The sequence below is a fragment of the Echinops telfairi genome, unplaced genomic scaffold (genome assembly GCF_000313985.2).
Source record: "Echinops telfairi isolate 266 unplaced genomic scaffold, ASM31398v2 ScPeMD7_2;HRSCAF=8, whole genome shotgun sequence".
Lineage (NCBI taxonomy): Eukaryota > Metazoa > Chordata > Mammalia > Afrosoricida > Tenrecidae > Echinops > Echinops telfairi.
The window spans coordinates 12,159,137-12,174,911 of NW_022103898.1; the positions used below are offsets into that span (position 1 = coordinate 12,159,137).

Below are 15,775 nucleotides of genomic sequence, written 5' to 3' on the forward strand. Positions count from 1 at the left end.
GGTTTCCAAGACTGTATCTCTTTACAGGAGTAGGAAGCCTCATCTCTCTCCCACAGAGAAGCTAGCGGATTTGAACTGCTGACCTCCTGGTTAACAGCCTGATGAGTAACCACTTTGCCACCAGGCATCCCGTGGGGGAGGGGTTAGAGCTATAGCAGCACCCCTCTCAGAATGATGTAGACCTGGATGGAGGATATGCTGAGAAACAAGAGCTTCGGATTTGGCTAGTTTTGTTTCCTAAAGGTTTCTCTGAGTTCGGAGCCCTCTCTGGGCCTGCCTTGGGGTTCCAGCCTCCCTGACGGAAGGCGTGAACACCTCCCTTCAGGCACGCTGAGGCTCTGTATTTCTCAACTTCCTTTTCTGGTGTCCTTTTATTCCCTTTTAAAAATAGAAGTGTGGAGAGGGAAGAGGCATTCATGCTAGGCTACGTGAGTGAGGGGGAGGTGAGGGCTGGGAGGCCTGGGTTGGCGATCGCTGCTGCCCTGTTCATCAGAAAGCTGCTTCCAGAGGCCGAGCCCATCAGGGTGACCAGCAGAAGTCACGTGCATTCATTCAGACCGCTGGTTGCACGAGACAAAAGCTCAATTTCACTGGCTTAGGCAAGAAGGGAAATTTATGATGTGAAGTCTCTGGCCCTTTGGGATAGAGATGTGGTCTGGGCCCAGGACAACTAAAATCAGGCATGCAGACGACATCTTTCTTGCTATTAAAATTAGTTTAATTTCTGCCTCTGTGTACTCACTTTGTTCCCCCACCCCCACCCCCCTGCATGGAAATCATGGCTGCAGCCAACCTCTGGCAAGTTGGGTAGCTCCCAGCTCCAGCTGTTGGAGAGAGAGAGGTACCTGTCCCTCTCTGTGGCTTTAAGCCCAAATGGCTCAGGGGAGAGATTCATTGGGTTGACTAGAGGAACAAATCTAGCAACACTCATATATATGTAAGAGAGAGCTTTATATTAAGAAGGAATTGTATATCAAGAGACTTTCCCAGCCCAGTCCAACTCAAGTCCGTAAGTCTGATACCAATCCATAAATCCCTCTTCTGACTCACATAGCCACATGACATGCAAGGATGCAGAATGCAGGAATATCCAAGGCCGGTGGGTGCAAAGTCTTGCAGCTTCAATTGGGGGGTGGGGGGCCGCATCACAGGGCTGGCAGCAACCAGGGTGGCCAGCAGGAAGGTGAAGGCAGAGAGGGAGGGGGAGGTTCCCAGGAGTCTCCTTATGAGAAAGCCACGCCCACAAGGAGTCCCTCCTTATGAGAAAGCCACGCCCACAAGGAGCCCCTCCTTATGAGAAAGCCACGCCCACAAGGAGCCCCTCCTTATGAGAAAGCCACGCCCACAAGGAGTCCGTCCTTATGAGAAAGCCACGCCCACAAGGAGTCCTTCCTAAAGGACAGACGAGAACTGCTCCTTAGGGTTTCCAAGACTAAATGTTCACGGGAGCTGACAATCTCACCTTTCTCCCACTATCCTAGAACAAGCGCCCATTTTGAAGCCAAGCTTAAGGCAGAACAACGGGCACAAGCATAGGAACCATTGTGAGGGTGGCACAGGACCGGGCAGTGTTTCCTTCTGTTGTGCGTAGGGTCCTTATGGGTGGGAGCTGACTGGACACTACCTCACAAGGGCAGCACCCCACTGACCAGTCAGCACAGCCCAGGCTCCATCCATCTCAGAAAAGGTAGCTCTCGTGGGAACGGCATGCATGTTGTGGGGGAAATGCGGGCTTCAGAAAAAGTAAGATCAAACCCCCTTACTCCCAGTTCACCCACACCAAACAGACCCTGCTGGAGCTGCATTGAGGCTGGACTGGTTGGGTTAGATCTGGCCTGCACTCAAGTTTGGTTTGTCCGACACCGGGTTTTGAAAAGCAGGAACAGAACAACGAAATTTAGTACCAACATCGAAAGCCAGGAAATTGCTTACTAACATCATCTTTTCTGGTTCCCCTTTCAAAATCAGAAATTCTGTTCATGCTGGGCCTGAAGTGTGAACATGTTTGGGGTCCTCAGCTCATGACCTCGTCAGGGACGCTGCCCACTATGGCCCTGAGCAGCCACCTCCCAGGACAACAGCCTCGGGCAGAGTTTCCGGCCCCCCCCCCACTGCCCCCACCAGCTGGGGTACAGTCAGGGTCAGAGACGAGAACAGATTCATCCAAGCCTTTGTTCTCCGTCTCAGATTTCATCTCCTGGTTTCATGACAGACGGGTTGACTTACACCTGCTCTTCTCTTAAAGGACCCGAGAAGCAGCCACAGGGATGGGGGTGAGGTGGAAATTGCCTCTTCCTCCTAATGGAATGCTGTTTCTTTAACTGGTCTCTGAGTTTCCTGGCAGCCAGAGGGAAAGGTGCAAGACAAAGGGGGCACGCTCTTCCTGCTTTGTTCAATAGGGGAAAGACGGACCTCATGAGAAAGACACATTTTCTAGTTTTAAATACTGCGAACACGTGCCTCAATGGGATGTCAGAAGCAGCCCCCCTCGGCAGCCTTTACAAGCTGGAGGGTGATCCAGTTGGCTAAGCTGACAAAACAGGCCAGTGTCCCCAGAGGCAGGATCTCCCCAGATGCTAGAACATCCCCCAGGACTGGACTGGGAGCAATTGGAGGTCAGAGTGGGCCATTCATTTAAACCACAGTTCTGGGAGAGGCAGCTGAAGTCACTGAGCGATTTTGTGCACCAACACCGAGAATCACAGATGGCTAACGTCAGACGACTGTCCCCTGCCGCTGCCTGGGGCCCTCCAGAAAGCTGGTGACCTTCACATCGCCTCTGTCCTGCTGGCCTCCCTCAGCCAAGGTCAGAGGAAGCGGGAAAGAACAGAGTACTGTGTCCCGAGCAATGGGACGCCCGCTCTGGGCCTCTTGTCAGGCACAGGCTCTAGAGACCCCAATGGGGGCCTGTCCCTGAGAACATGAGGACCAAGAAAACCAAGGCTCTGAGTCAGAACCACTTGAATCCCTGAGAGGCAGACCAATCCCACTGCTGTAATTGCAGCCAGAGATGCCTGGTGGGGCAGTGGGTTTCACCCAAGGTCGGTGGTTCGAACTCACCAAATGCTCCTGTGATGAAAGATGAGACATTCTGCTTCCATAGAGAGATGCAGCTTCAGGAACCCCAGGGAGCAGTTCCACCTGGTCCTACAGAGTCAACTTGATGCCCGGGGCAGGTGTGTAGGTGGGAATTGAAACGCTGAGAGACTCAAGAGCTCCCAGGGAAGGCTTGTCAAGGGAGTTCTTCCCCGAGGGCCTGACTCCTCCACTGGGTTTTGGGGCCAGTTTTCCTTGGAAGGGGACGCTGCTGCCCAGGGGCTGACTCACAGTCACCTGATGTACAACAGAACGGTCCCCTGCCGGGTCTGGTGCCATCCTCACAGTGGGTACGTCTGAGCCCACTGTCGGGGCTGAGGAGACCGCCAAGCTCAAAGTCACGGAGGCCAGAGAGCCCCGAGCCCCACCTGGGGTAAGGTGACATGCGTTTGAGGCCAGAATGCCAGAAGGGTGGAGAGGTGCTGGAGGGGAAAGGCTTCGTGTGTTCTGCAGCGTGGACTCTGTCCTGAGAGCCGTGGGGAGCTGCGGACTGTTGGTCAGCAGAGAGAGGCAACGTCTGCTTAGCTTGTCGGCACTGCGGAGGAAGAGCCCGAGGCTCAGAGGAAATCTCCCCAGACAGAATGACAACAACCCCACAACAACCCCAAACCCACTGCCCTCCAGGTGGTCACCCCATAGGGCAGAGTCAAACTGTCCCTGTAGGTTTTCAAAGCTGTAACCCTTCCCGATGCAAATGGCCACATCTTTCTCCGGCAGAAACGCTGGTGGATTTGAACCATTGACCATGCAGTTAGTACCTGAGCGCTAACCACTGTGCTACCAGGGCACCTCAAGGGTAGAAAGAGACTTTCTTTCTTTGGAAGGTGATCTTTTTTCCAGACCAAAGGTCTCCCATATTTATTAACTCAACCCCTTCTTAATGCAGAAGCCTAAAAACCGAGGCAGGGACCAGCTGTTTGCCAATACAGGTTCCATTGCTCACATGGCAGTGAGTTCTAAACTCTTCCATAATTTCAGGAAAAAGGGGTAGAAGGACTCCCCAGGCATGGAGTAGGATTGCAGTAGGGGGTGGGGCCAGGTGACAAGGCCAGTGACCAGAGGGTGGGCAGCAGCAGCGCCCCACGTGACTTCCAGACCAAACCTGTATTAGTCAGTGTGAGCCTCTGCAGAGCTCGCTCTTCCGTGAAGCATCACCCCACCCCCCGTGGGGGCCTGGCTGCTGGTGGCTCCGAGGGCCTAGAGTCCTGACCTGAGTGAGCACAGCGAGTAGAGTGACCCCCACCCCCAACGTGCCAACCCACGTGGACTCGCAGTGTGAACAAGAAGTAAAGCGTGACTATTTCTGTTGGCAATACGCCGCAGCAAACAGGCAGGCAGCAGACTCCCATGCTGTGTGTTGTGTGTCTCCTGAGTATTGTAGTGTTATCTATTTAATTTTCTGAGTGTTGTAGTGTTAGCTATTCAATTTTCTCCCAACTATATTGCCCTGACATGCACCGTGGCTCTTGGGTGCAGCCAAACCAGAGCTAGTGACAGCAGCAGTCAGAGGCAAAGGACCAGCATCGGTTCAGAAGTGAAACACAAGGTTATTAAGCAACAGAAGGTGGGCCATCGGTGGGTGCTGCTGCTCACAAGGTAGGGGTGTTTGCACGATGTGTTGAGGTGTGATCCAGATGACATAAAATGAGCCATTTTGAGGCATATGATTCTGCCCATTCTCCTTCACCACCCTCACCCCTTCTCTCCTTTGGGAGATGGGTGATAGGTGCCCTTGAGTTGAGTGCCACAGGTGACCTATAAGACAGGCCGGAGGATTTCCTAGGCTGCCATCTTTATGGTAGATTTCCAGGCCTTTCTCCAGCAGAGGGGGTGGGTGGGTTTGAACCTTCAACCTTTAGTTTAACTGTTACTCCTCCTTCCCAGTGAACCCACCCTGAGGTTCAGAGGCTGACTCATGTAACCTAGGTCTTCCAGCCAGTAGGTGGCTGTAGACCCAAGGACTCATTGGCTTTCCCACCTTTGTTAAAGGGTGCTGCAAACAGTTCAGGGCTTGGTGACTAGCTTAAAGGTTGGCAGTTTGAGTCTACCCACTCAGAGGTGCCCGGCGGAAAGATCTGACAATCTGACCACAAAGGTCAGGGCCACTGAACACCCCCTGGTTTTTCCAGGAGTTGGATCTATTTCGTGGCAACTGGTGGGTGGTAGTGCTTTGGCGGAGGCCCCGAGGGTGTAAATGGTTTGCACACTGAATTGTGACCCCAAATGTTGGAGGTGAGTCCACTCAGAGGCACCCAGGAAGAAAGGGCTGGCTGTCTTCTTCTGAAATCAAAGCCATGATGGGCACAGCTCTACGTGGGCACATGTGGGTTCACCAGGAGTTAGGATCCACTCGACAACAACAGGTACCGGTTCCGTGGGGCTGCTTCTCTTTGGAGTTTCCTGCTGTCTCGTGAGGACGTGGATTCTCAAGCAAGGCTGAGCCCCGGGGCAGATCTTATGATGTGACCCTCCCTGCCAGTGGCCACTCCCTGCAGGAAGCCATCCCGACCCCCCAACCAGCAGCTCTCTCTACTGTGGTGCTGATCTGATGCTGGGCTGTTCACACCCACCAGGCACTCCACAGGAGAACGAGGTGGCTCAAGAAAGCCCACGGGGCTGTTCGGCTTGGTCCGAGGGGGTTGCTGTGTGTTGAAATGCACTCCGTGAAGGTGGCATGAGGTCTCCAGGGGTCCATGTGAGGGTTCTTAAAGGCTCTGGAAGGACTGGCCAAGTCTTGCCAGCTTTCCTTTGCCACCAGCTGGAGGCTGTCGGGAGCAGAAGGGCAGGGCGCAGGGGTGTGGTGGGGACCGCACAGGGCTCTGTGTAGGAAGTGTTGTAATGATCGGACTCCGGCCCCGGGGGGTGGGGGGGTGGGGGGTGGCACAGACTACTCATTGTTCCACCCCCACGCCTCTCCATTCTGGCTGAGGGCAGCGCCGATTTTGGAGGAGGGTGGAGGCCGCAGGCTCCCCCAAGAGACTCCCGCACCCCCCCAAACGACGGCCATGCTTTCAGTCAACAACCTTATGGGGAACCCTGAGCGGGAAGAGTCTCGGCGAGCTTCGGGGGGGCCCCAAAGTCACAGTCAGGAGACCTCAGCTGTCTTGGTCCAGCTGAGGTTTCCCTCTGTTTCTGTAGCTGTCAACAGCTGCAACCGGCGTAGGAGTCAAAGAAAGTCAAGGAGGGAAATAAACAAGGAAATGGAATCGACAGGCCCCCGTTTGGCTGCCAAGGCCCTCGTTGCCTGACACTTCTCCTTTTTGCATTCTGACACCAACCATGCCAGCAGCTCACACCCATGCTCACGGTTCCCAAATATCTGACTCATCGGCTCTGGGCACCTGGTCAGGGGACACCTCCTTGCCTCCTTGTAATGGGGCAACGGAGTGGGGCGTGGGGGGTGGGTGCAGGCTGGCCTGGTAAGAGACCAGAAGGGAGTCAGGCCAAGGCAAGACGTCATCGCCAGTACATGGCCTTCTGCTCTCTCCTTGGCTCGGCCTGAGCCTGGGTGGGGGGGTGTTCTTTGTGACCAACACATCCCCTAGCCCACTCTGACTGACGCAGTGCCTCATTCCGACTCACACAGCCCGAACAAAACCAGACATGGACACTGCAGAGCCCGCGCCACTTGTTCGGAAGGTCGCTGCACTAACTTTTCTCTGGGGTTAACGTTTGGGTCCCCTGAGGTCCCTCCTAGCCCATCCACTTGGTTCTTGGGAAGGACAGAAGGCCTGGCACACACATCAGATGGCCATTGCTGCTCTGGGCCACTGGAGGGCAGCCGAACTCCAGCCTATAGTTCCTGGGAGTCTCCTCTTCCAAGCCATGCCCGTAGATCAGTGGTTCTCAACCTGTGGGTGGCGACCCCTTTGCAGATTGAACGACTGTTTTCATGTTTCCGATGGTCTTAGGAACTGAGACACCGCTCCTCCATCTGTCTCCCAGGCGGGTCTGCCCACATACAGATATGCCCACCTACAAGTACCCAGCGTAAAGACTGTTAACCATGCTACATACACTATGCTTCAAGACAAAATTTCATTTATTTGTAATTAGAAATAAATATTTCACAATATAGAATTACGTATTGTTTTGTGATGAATCACCACGCTTTAATTAGGTTCAATTTGTAACAATGAAAATATCTCCTGCATATCAGATGGTTTACATGACGATTCATAACAGTAGCAAAATGACAGTGATGAAGTAGCAACGAAAATAATTTTATGGTTGGGGGTTGCCACCACATCAGGAACTGTATTAAAGGTTGAGAACCACTGCCTTAGAGACTGGAGATCTGGACCGGGGGTGGGGACATGGACAAGGCCCTCATAGCCTGACCAGGAGGATGATGGGAAGTTCTAGATCCTTAGGCTAGAAAAGACCACAGGTGAGCACCTAGCTCATAGTCGACAGGTGGTTGGTCAATGTGGGATAGGACCCAGGACCCCTGCCCTCACAGAAATAGGACAATCCTAAGCCCATCGCCACCCCAGCCCAGCCCAGCTGCCCCGGCAGAATGTGTGTCACTCCCCCAACAGCCTCAAGAGGGGTTGGTTCACAGGGCCTCAAACATTGAGGGGAGAGGGGAGCAGGCCTGGCTGCTCCCCCTCCCCCGCCCACTGCCCACTGGACCCTCCTGCAGGTTACCCTGGTAACCAGGGCACAGCTGAGTTGGAAAGCTTCAAGCTGGAAGGGCAGAGAATGGATGAGAAGAGGGGAGGGTCCCAGCGCCACATTAGTCACTGATTACTCAGTACGTTCATTAATTCATAGGAGAGACACGAGGGAAGAAGGCTGATGCTTGCCCGGTCCCAGGACCCAGAAGAAAGTATAACATGGGCCCTCTAAGAGGTTAGCCACAAACGAGGATGAGATCCAAGTTAGCAAGTCACTTCCTCCACCTCTGTCACCTGCCACCTTTCTAATGCATAGGAGTCACCTGTGGCTCCCGGCTACCGTATTGGACAGCACATAGAACGTTTCCATTATCATAGACGTTCTATTGGGGAGCACGCCTCCCAGAAGGAATAGACCCGGGCGGGCGCTCGGATGGAGAGGCTGGGGTTCCTTAGGTGTGTAAAGCACGTGACCCCGTGATGATGAAAGGGGATTCGAGGAGCGCGCTGTGCCTACACCCCGGCTCAAGGTAGGGTGCTCGGAGGGTGGGGTCGCTGGGCGGCTGGGCGATGCCCACCTTCTCTGGCACAGTGCAGGCCACACGGACTGTGTTCCATTATCCATTTTTGTCATCATCATCACTGCTGGGACAGAGGCTGTGGGGACCCAGAGCCGGGCACTCAGCCCAGCCTGTGGTCCAGTGTCTGCTGAGAGCCTTCCATGCTGGGCGGCCTTGTGGGTTTCCGAAAGGACCAGCCTTGAGCCGGGACATTTTCTCAACCCTGGGGCCTTTGTCCCACCAAGTCCTGTTCACGGAACCTAGCCCAAGCCGAAGGGGTTGGACAAGATGGCTTGGGGGTCACAGCACTAAACTGGGCTTCAGAGATGCAGAGGTGAAGCAGAAAGGAGGTGGCGGCCCACCCCCCTCCTGGGTGAGGCCAGATTTGGAGTCACACATTATTATGGAGGGGCCCTGGTGGCACATGGAGTTAAGCACAGAGCTGCTGACCATAAGGCTGGTGGTTCAAACCCACCACCAGCTACTCAGGCCTCAGTTGGGGGGGTGGGGGGAGTGGCAGAGTTCAGGTTTGAGGGCAGGCAGCCAGGCACCACTCCCCAGGTGGCCTGCCAGAGAGCCTCCCAGGCCCTTTAAGATTCCAGAGGCTCAGAGCAGCCATTCATTGCCGCCCACTCCTGAGAGAGTAGGCCCTCCCAACCCCAGAGCTCAGCCCAGGCCATGGTCCCAGCAGAGAAGGGCGGCAGCTGGAAGGGCAGGGCAGGGGGCTCAGGCTCTGGGCCTGGGGGCTGAGTGGGAGCCCCCTGAGCCAGTTGCCGTGGCCAGGCTCTAGGGGCTGGGAAGTTGGGGGGCCTGTACCCGCCCAGCTGCCCAGAGCCAGGACCCTGGAACCTCTGCTGAGCTCAGACTAAGGTAGGTGGGTATTTGTGGGGGCAGGGGAGATGGAATGGAGTGAGCCAAAGGAGATGGAGGCTCGAGAGAAGATGGGTAATGTGGTGATGTCGAAACAAGCAGGTCTCAGAAACTCTGCCCCGTGCCCATTCTCTCAGGAGCACTGGTGGCACTGCAGGGAAAGGCTCAAGTGATCAGTGAAAGGTCTGAGGCTCGAACCCACTAGCTGCTCCCGGGAGAAAGGGGAGGCAGTCGGCTTCTGTCAAGGTTACAGCCTTGGAAACGCAGTGAGGTAGTCGTACTCAGTACAGGGTCACTATGGGTCAGAATCAACACAAGAACAAGAAGGCCGCCCTCCGTGGTGTGTGGCTCAGTGCAGGGAACGTGTGCAAGTGTCCAGGCGGGAGCGGGAGGAGTCTGGGTGCACACACACTGGAAGGGTTGGGGGCACCACTGTGAGGGTGCTCCAGCCTTCAGGGAGCTGGCTCTGAATTAACCCCCTCCCTCCCTTGGAGTCCCTTACTGTCACAACTAACCCCTCCAGCCTCCCTGGCCTGTGCCCCAAGCCCTGTCTCACTCTGCTGTGCTGGAAGTGACAGAAACAGTTTTGTTTCAGAAGGACAGAGTGGGCAGCAACTGGCCATCTGGGGGGCCCTGGGGCCCACCTCAGAGTGTGGCCCATGCTCCCCCACAGAGTCCCCTGTCCACCCACACCCACCCCCAATGCCAGGTGATCGCGTTGCTTCTGTACCCTGCCCTGCACGGTTGGCTCTTCCCCACCCATCGCCACCACCACAGAGCATTTCAACAGCGTCCTCAGGAGTCCCCTGGTCTCTGTCACTCTGGCTCCGAGTGACCAGCCTCACTCCTCACTCCAGATGTGACAGGGTCACCTTTCAGGGGGTGTGTACCACTTATCCAAGGCTGTGTCTGCCCCCACCGTTCCAGAGAGAGCCCGGAGCCAGATTTCCAGAAAAGAGCCACTGTTCCCAGCTTTATCAAAGCCTTCAGGGTAATTACCCCACGCTGGGTTCACCGGGGGACCTCCAACGGCCACTGCTGGAGACTCCTGTCTATGTCCTTTCTGGCACCCCCGAGGGTTGGTGGCTTCTTCACTGGAGAAGCCCTTTGGTGCACAACCCAGCCCAGGCCTCACCTGCCACAGGGCCTCCAGCCCAGCCCACCCTGCTTCCTTCTTCACTGGGGACCAGAGCCCCAGCTCCAGAGCCCATTGCCCAAGCCCCGCACGCCTATGTGAGCCCAGTGGGTGGGAACCTGGACCCCTTGGCTGCGTCTAGAAGAGAGAGAGACAGACAACATTCCAACCACCACCGTCCTTCTTGGGGGTCCCCGAATGTGTGGTGTGACCTCTAAGGTGTTATCTATGGAGAGAGGGGCTTCACTTTGGGGTCCAGAAAACTCCACGCTCACTGCTATAGAGTCGATGCCGACCCATCGTAGGACAGGGCAGAACTGCCCCTGTGGGTTTCTGAGCCTGTAACTCTTTACTAGAGTAGAAAGCCCCGTCTTTCTCCCTTGGAAGTGCTGGTGGTTTTGAACTGCTGACCTTGAGATGAGCAGCCCAACACATCCCTCCACGTAGACAAAGGGAAAGTAGAGTGTCCCTTGATTCCCTTATGCTGGGGGCAGCTTGTTCCTGGATGCATCGGGATGCACATCCTGATGTAAATTTTTTCGTTGGGCTGGGTGGGAGCTGAGTGCCGGAGGGCCGAGGTGGAAGGTGGGGTTCGTCTGTGACAGGTGAATGTGTGGAGTTGATTTTTTACTCACAGTGACCCCATGTGACAGAATAGAACGCACCCCCTAAGGCTTTCAAGGGCTGTGAGCATTGTGGTTGTGGATCGATACGTCTTGCTCCCAAGGAGCTGCTGGGTGGGTTTGAACTGCCAACCTTTTGGAAAGCAGAACTGTTGAGCCATCAGGGCTCCCAGCCAGGTTCCTTCAGAGACCTCAGGTGGTCAATAGGGCTGTTGCGGGGCCCTAGGCCTGAGAGCCTCAGGGCCCCTTGGCCCTCCTCTCTCTTGTTGCTTCAGGGTAAGACAAAAAGCCAGGATGGACCACAGCCTTGCTCCTGCTACTCCGGAGATGCAGCCGCCCGGAGCCCCAGGTCCTGGAGCTGCATTCTCCCACGGCCACTTGCTGGGACCCTCTGCCTGCCCCTCAAGGTTTCGTGAGGGGGTGCCCCAACTCATTCCTGTCCTCAGGAAGACCATCTGCCTGGATGCCTTTCCACAAAGCTCCATCCCACAAGCTTCTAGTCGACCGGGCCGTGGCTCCAAAGTTCGAAGTGTGGCCCCACAGGAGATGGGCAACACCCCAGGGGCTACCCCTGGCAACACCCTTGTTCCCAAGAAGTTCAGTACGATTTCCTTAACACTCCGTCAGAACAGCCAGACACAGGCCCAGGACCCCCAGCCTTCTCACTGGGAAGAGGTGCCCACCCCAGTCAGTGAGGCTGCTACGGGTGGAGGTAGGAGGCTGCCCGTGCCAGGTTCACCACATATGTCCCGGGTGCCATGGGACAGGGTCCACGCCCAGGGCAGAGGAAGCTCAGGTCTGGCCAAACCCAGAAAGATGCCCACTGTGGAAAAGCATGTGGTGAGTTCCCACCTGGCCCTACCTTTCCCATCTCGATCACTGGGCCACTCAGACTCCAACCTTGTGGGTCCCAGGTACTCTGCCCCAATGACTGCCCACATGCCCCCCAGAGCTTCTCCAGGAAGAGGCAAGCCACGGCCTAGAGGCATCCCCAAATCCCAGAGGCATCTCCAAAGGGCTACCCCTACCTTGGCGCCTGCAATAGCCATGGAATTGACGACTGTGGACACAGCAAAGGCAGGTGCAGCTAGACATTTAGCTACCATGGCCACCAGTAGACCGGGCCTGGCCATCGGTTTGGACTCACTCAACCCAGCCAGACTAGACCTAGGAAGCCCTCTAGACGTCCCTGCCCTGGAGACCACTCGGGGCACAGCCATGGACTTGACTACAGAAGGAATAGCCAAGTCAAGCAAATCCCTGAACTTGACCACAGCAGGCACCACCAAGCTTGGCCCGGCCATGAGTTTAATAATAGGACGTAAGGGATCAGGGATCCTCAAGGCGATGGCAGGCCCAGGCAAGCTGGATGTGACCACAGCGAGCCCAGGCAAGGACATGGCCACCTCAGACCCTGTCAAGCTGGGCTCAGCCAGGAATATGGCCGCAGTGAGCAGATCCTTGGATTTGACTAGAGCAAATACAGTCGAGCTGGACCAAACCATGGATTTTCTTGTTTCGGACCCAAGCAGGCAGGACACAACCATGCATTCAGTTGGGCTGGTCGGGCCAGACCCAAACACTGGGGAGACTATACTAGACAGTGTAATCAACGTGGCCACATCAGACAAGGCCATCTACCCACTGATGCCAGGAAGAATCACAGACCTAGCCCTGGACCAGACTAGAGCCGATGATGCTGTCACAGAGCTCACCACGCTGGATCTGACCAGTCAAGTGCAAGGTAAGGGCAAATCAGCTTGGCTGGGGTTGTGCTGGGCAGGTGGTGAGAGGGACCGAGGGGGCATGGGCCGAGAGATAAGATTCTGCTTGGGTAGACTGAGGAAAGGATGGAGGTCTGGGGTTGGGCCAAGTGGCATGAATCAGAGAGGAAAGAGACTGAGGGCAGAGCACAAGAAGTGAACTTTGGTCTGGGTCCCAAGCTGCCAGTCTGAGGTTGAGCTGAGTGGAGTCATTAGAAGAAAGAAGCATGACCCACGGAGGGACGATTAGCCCAAGTCCCCCCTTGAGCATCTCTCAAAGCTGTTGGTTCATTCCCTAGGAGTTGGTCTAATCAGGTGACTTATAGGGGAATCCAGCTTGAAAAGTCAACCCTACTCCATGAAAATACACTCTTCAGTTGGTGGGGTTTGTTGACCCAAAGTCAACACCGTAAACCCTCTGTAGACACGAGAGAGTGACCTCCCCTTCTAATCCCATTCACACTCAGTCTTTTGAGAAGATGAATGGCTGCCTAATATGTGTCTCACCTGGAAGTCTCTCTTGACCTTCCTATCCCTGGCCCGTAAGTCCTGAAAGATAAGTTGGGGAGCTCTACAGACGGAAGCCCTACACCGAGCTGTAAGTAGGTCAACACAGGACTGAGCTCATTTGGTCTCCGAGGCTGTGACACACCTAATGTCACACAGCCACATGCCTACTTCTGCATCATCTCATTGGCGACACTGGTGAAGGTCAAAGATTCCGGGATTTGAAGAGGCACCTGGGAAGCATTCAGTCCGACGCTGTCCTTGAACAGATGGGGAAAGGAAGGCTCGAGAAGGGTGGAATTTTGCCCATGGTACCTTGTGGCTCCCAGGAGAGGTAGAGTCGGAGGGGATCACGTGTTCTCTCTCTTACGACCTCAAGGATGGACAGTTACCCATCATTTTTGCAGGCCTCCTTGTTGGTCACTGTGAGGCAGAAACAACCCGGTAGCAGTGAGGTTGGGGCTTGGGAGTGGTTATTTGTTGGGTACATCCTCCATGAGGCCAGCAGGTCTCTTGGTGTCTCCAGAGGGGGTTCACATTTCACTTGATACTTCCAGAGGTCAGGGGCATTCTCTAGCTCCCACTGTGCTTTCAGACCATTCCTCCTTCAGCTCCAGAACAAATCATTGCTCCTCAAGGATTTTGCCTCTTGGCTCTGCTGTCAACGATCTCCATTCTACACCGGCATGCCCGTGACTGTCTCCCTTTCCTCACTGAGGACTGTACCTGACCCAGTTTTCATGAGCTCCCAAGCCATGTTCACAACCCACCCATGCTCCCAACCTTTCCCTATACTCACTGCATGTAGGAGAGAGCTTCCAAAAGCTCGTGGAAAAATGGAATTTAAAAGGTAATGGAAAATTTACACAGACGTTTGGAAGGCCCCTCGGATGTTCTCCAAATCCATGTTCTGATCCATATACTTGGCATTCATTGACACAATCTATCCATATACCCAACTGCATTTGTCCCAACTGGAGACTCAAATCCATGTGCTTTGCCCACCCATGGATTCAAATGTTCATGCTCATAACCCATCCAACAGTCTATTCTTGAAATGGACCTTCCCTCCATGGCCCTCCCCAGGTCCCTAACCACCACCCACTGCCTGTCACCTCTGAGTGGCTGCCAGCCGCAGCTCGAGGCTCTCCCAGTTAGGAAACACCACAGACCCACCTCCTGTCTTCTCCATTCGAATGTCCTGAGAATGGTCATTGTTTCCACTTCTTCACCGCCTGCTCCGTTCTCACTGGTCTCTACTCCACCACGAGCATGCCCTCATCAAGACACCCCTAACCTCCCTCTTGTCCCATCGCACCCCCCACCGTCCAGCCCAGGGGCTCCTGAGCATCACTACACGGTCCTCCTTGAGCCTCAGCAATCTTGATTGTCGTCAAGCCTCTCAGACCGCTTACTTTCTTCCCCTGTGCCTGCTGATTACGTGCCGGAGTCTTTCGGTTGCCAGACCCCTTCTCATCTCACTCTGCCCCCTCCGTCTAGGGATCTCGTCTAGGCTTTGATCCTCACTTCTCTCCCGGCTCACCCTTCCATCTTTGGCCCAGCCCTCTGCTCTTTTCTGGAAATGAAGACTCACCTACCTAGACTTCTCTAGGACCCGTCTAGAAGTGAGGCTTTTTCTTCTTAAGCCGACTCCTGCCCTCCTGATTCCACGCTCTCACCTGCAGGCACTGCCCACCCCGTTCAGTGCTGTGACTCACACTGCAAGCCTGCTATCCTCCTCTTCCTCATTCCACCCACTCTGTCTCCCATTTTTTCTCAGCACTTGCCTGTCACTGCCCCATGCCTGCTCTCGGACAGCTCTCATGTCTCCAGTGAGGCCTGGCACCCCTCTGGGCCCTCCCTCCTGAAACTGAGCTCCCCACTTGCCTTGGGCAACGTTGTGACATGGACTCTCAGGTAGAGGAGGGCAGCTTCTTCCAGTTGGACTCCCCTGCCTGGTCGCTGACTATCGCCTACCTTTAAGTCCAGCTCCTTGGGCTGACTGCCCAGGCAGAGGGGGGCTTCAGCTTGCCCCTGTCTCCCTATAGATCTCACCTGGAGGGGCTCCTGGTCTGGAGTATCCTTTCTGCTTAGATTGCCCTTCCTTCCAGATCTCTATTTGCATTCTCCCCACCCCCAGATCACCTCTCTGAGACAGCTTCCACCCCACCCCCTGCCCCCACAGGGCTGCCCCCCAGAAGGTCCACAGTAGCCGCTATGGTACTCGTTAGTGCCTCTCTTCCTGCAGCAGGGCAGTCCAGCGTTCGGTCCATCTGCCCCAGCAGACCCAGTCTCCCAGGGAGGACAGGGACGGTCTTCCTCCCCGGGTGCCCCCGGGGCCTGCCTGGTAGTATGCTGTCCACGAAAGTGGGCCAAGGGCTAGGGAGAGCATTCTGGTGGGTGAATGGAAGCCGGGGTGGTTTCTGACTAGCCCAAGGTCACAGGACTCATCCCCCCCCTGGTCCCTGACTCAGGCTCTCCGGAGCTCGCGCCTGGGCAGAAGCGCGCTGAGCCAGCGCGACACCCCGTCACCGCGTGACTCACGCGCGCGCACGGCCGCCGCCGCCGGTCCCGGGAGCCCTCCCACCCCGGCCCCGCCTAG

General features: G+C 55.6%; 1 protein-coding gene across 4 annotated transcripts in view; it reads left to right on the forward strand.

Moving 5' to 3' along the window:
- Positions 1-11,197: 11,197 nt before the first annotated feature.
- SEPTIN3 (septin 3) overlaps positions 11,198-15,775 on the forward strand; it is a 24,277-nt gene continuing 19,699 nt past the window's right edge. For all 4 annotated transcript variants that reach the window (XM_004700289.3, XM_045290242.1, XM_045290245.1 and 1 more), the window contains exon 1: positions 11,198-12,647. In XM_004700289.3, the coding sequence (XP_004700346.2) occupies positions 11,198-12,647 (1,450 nt within the window). The remainder of the gene's footprint in view (positions 12,648-15,775) is intronic.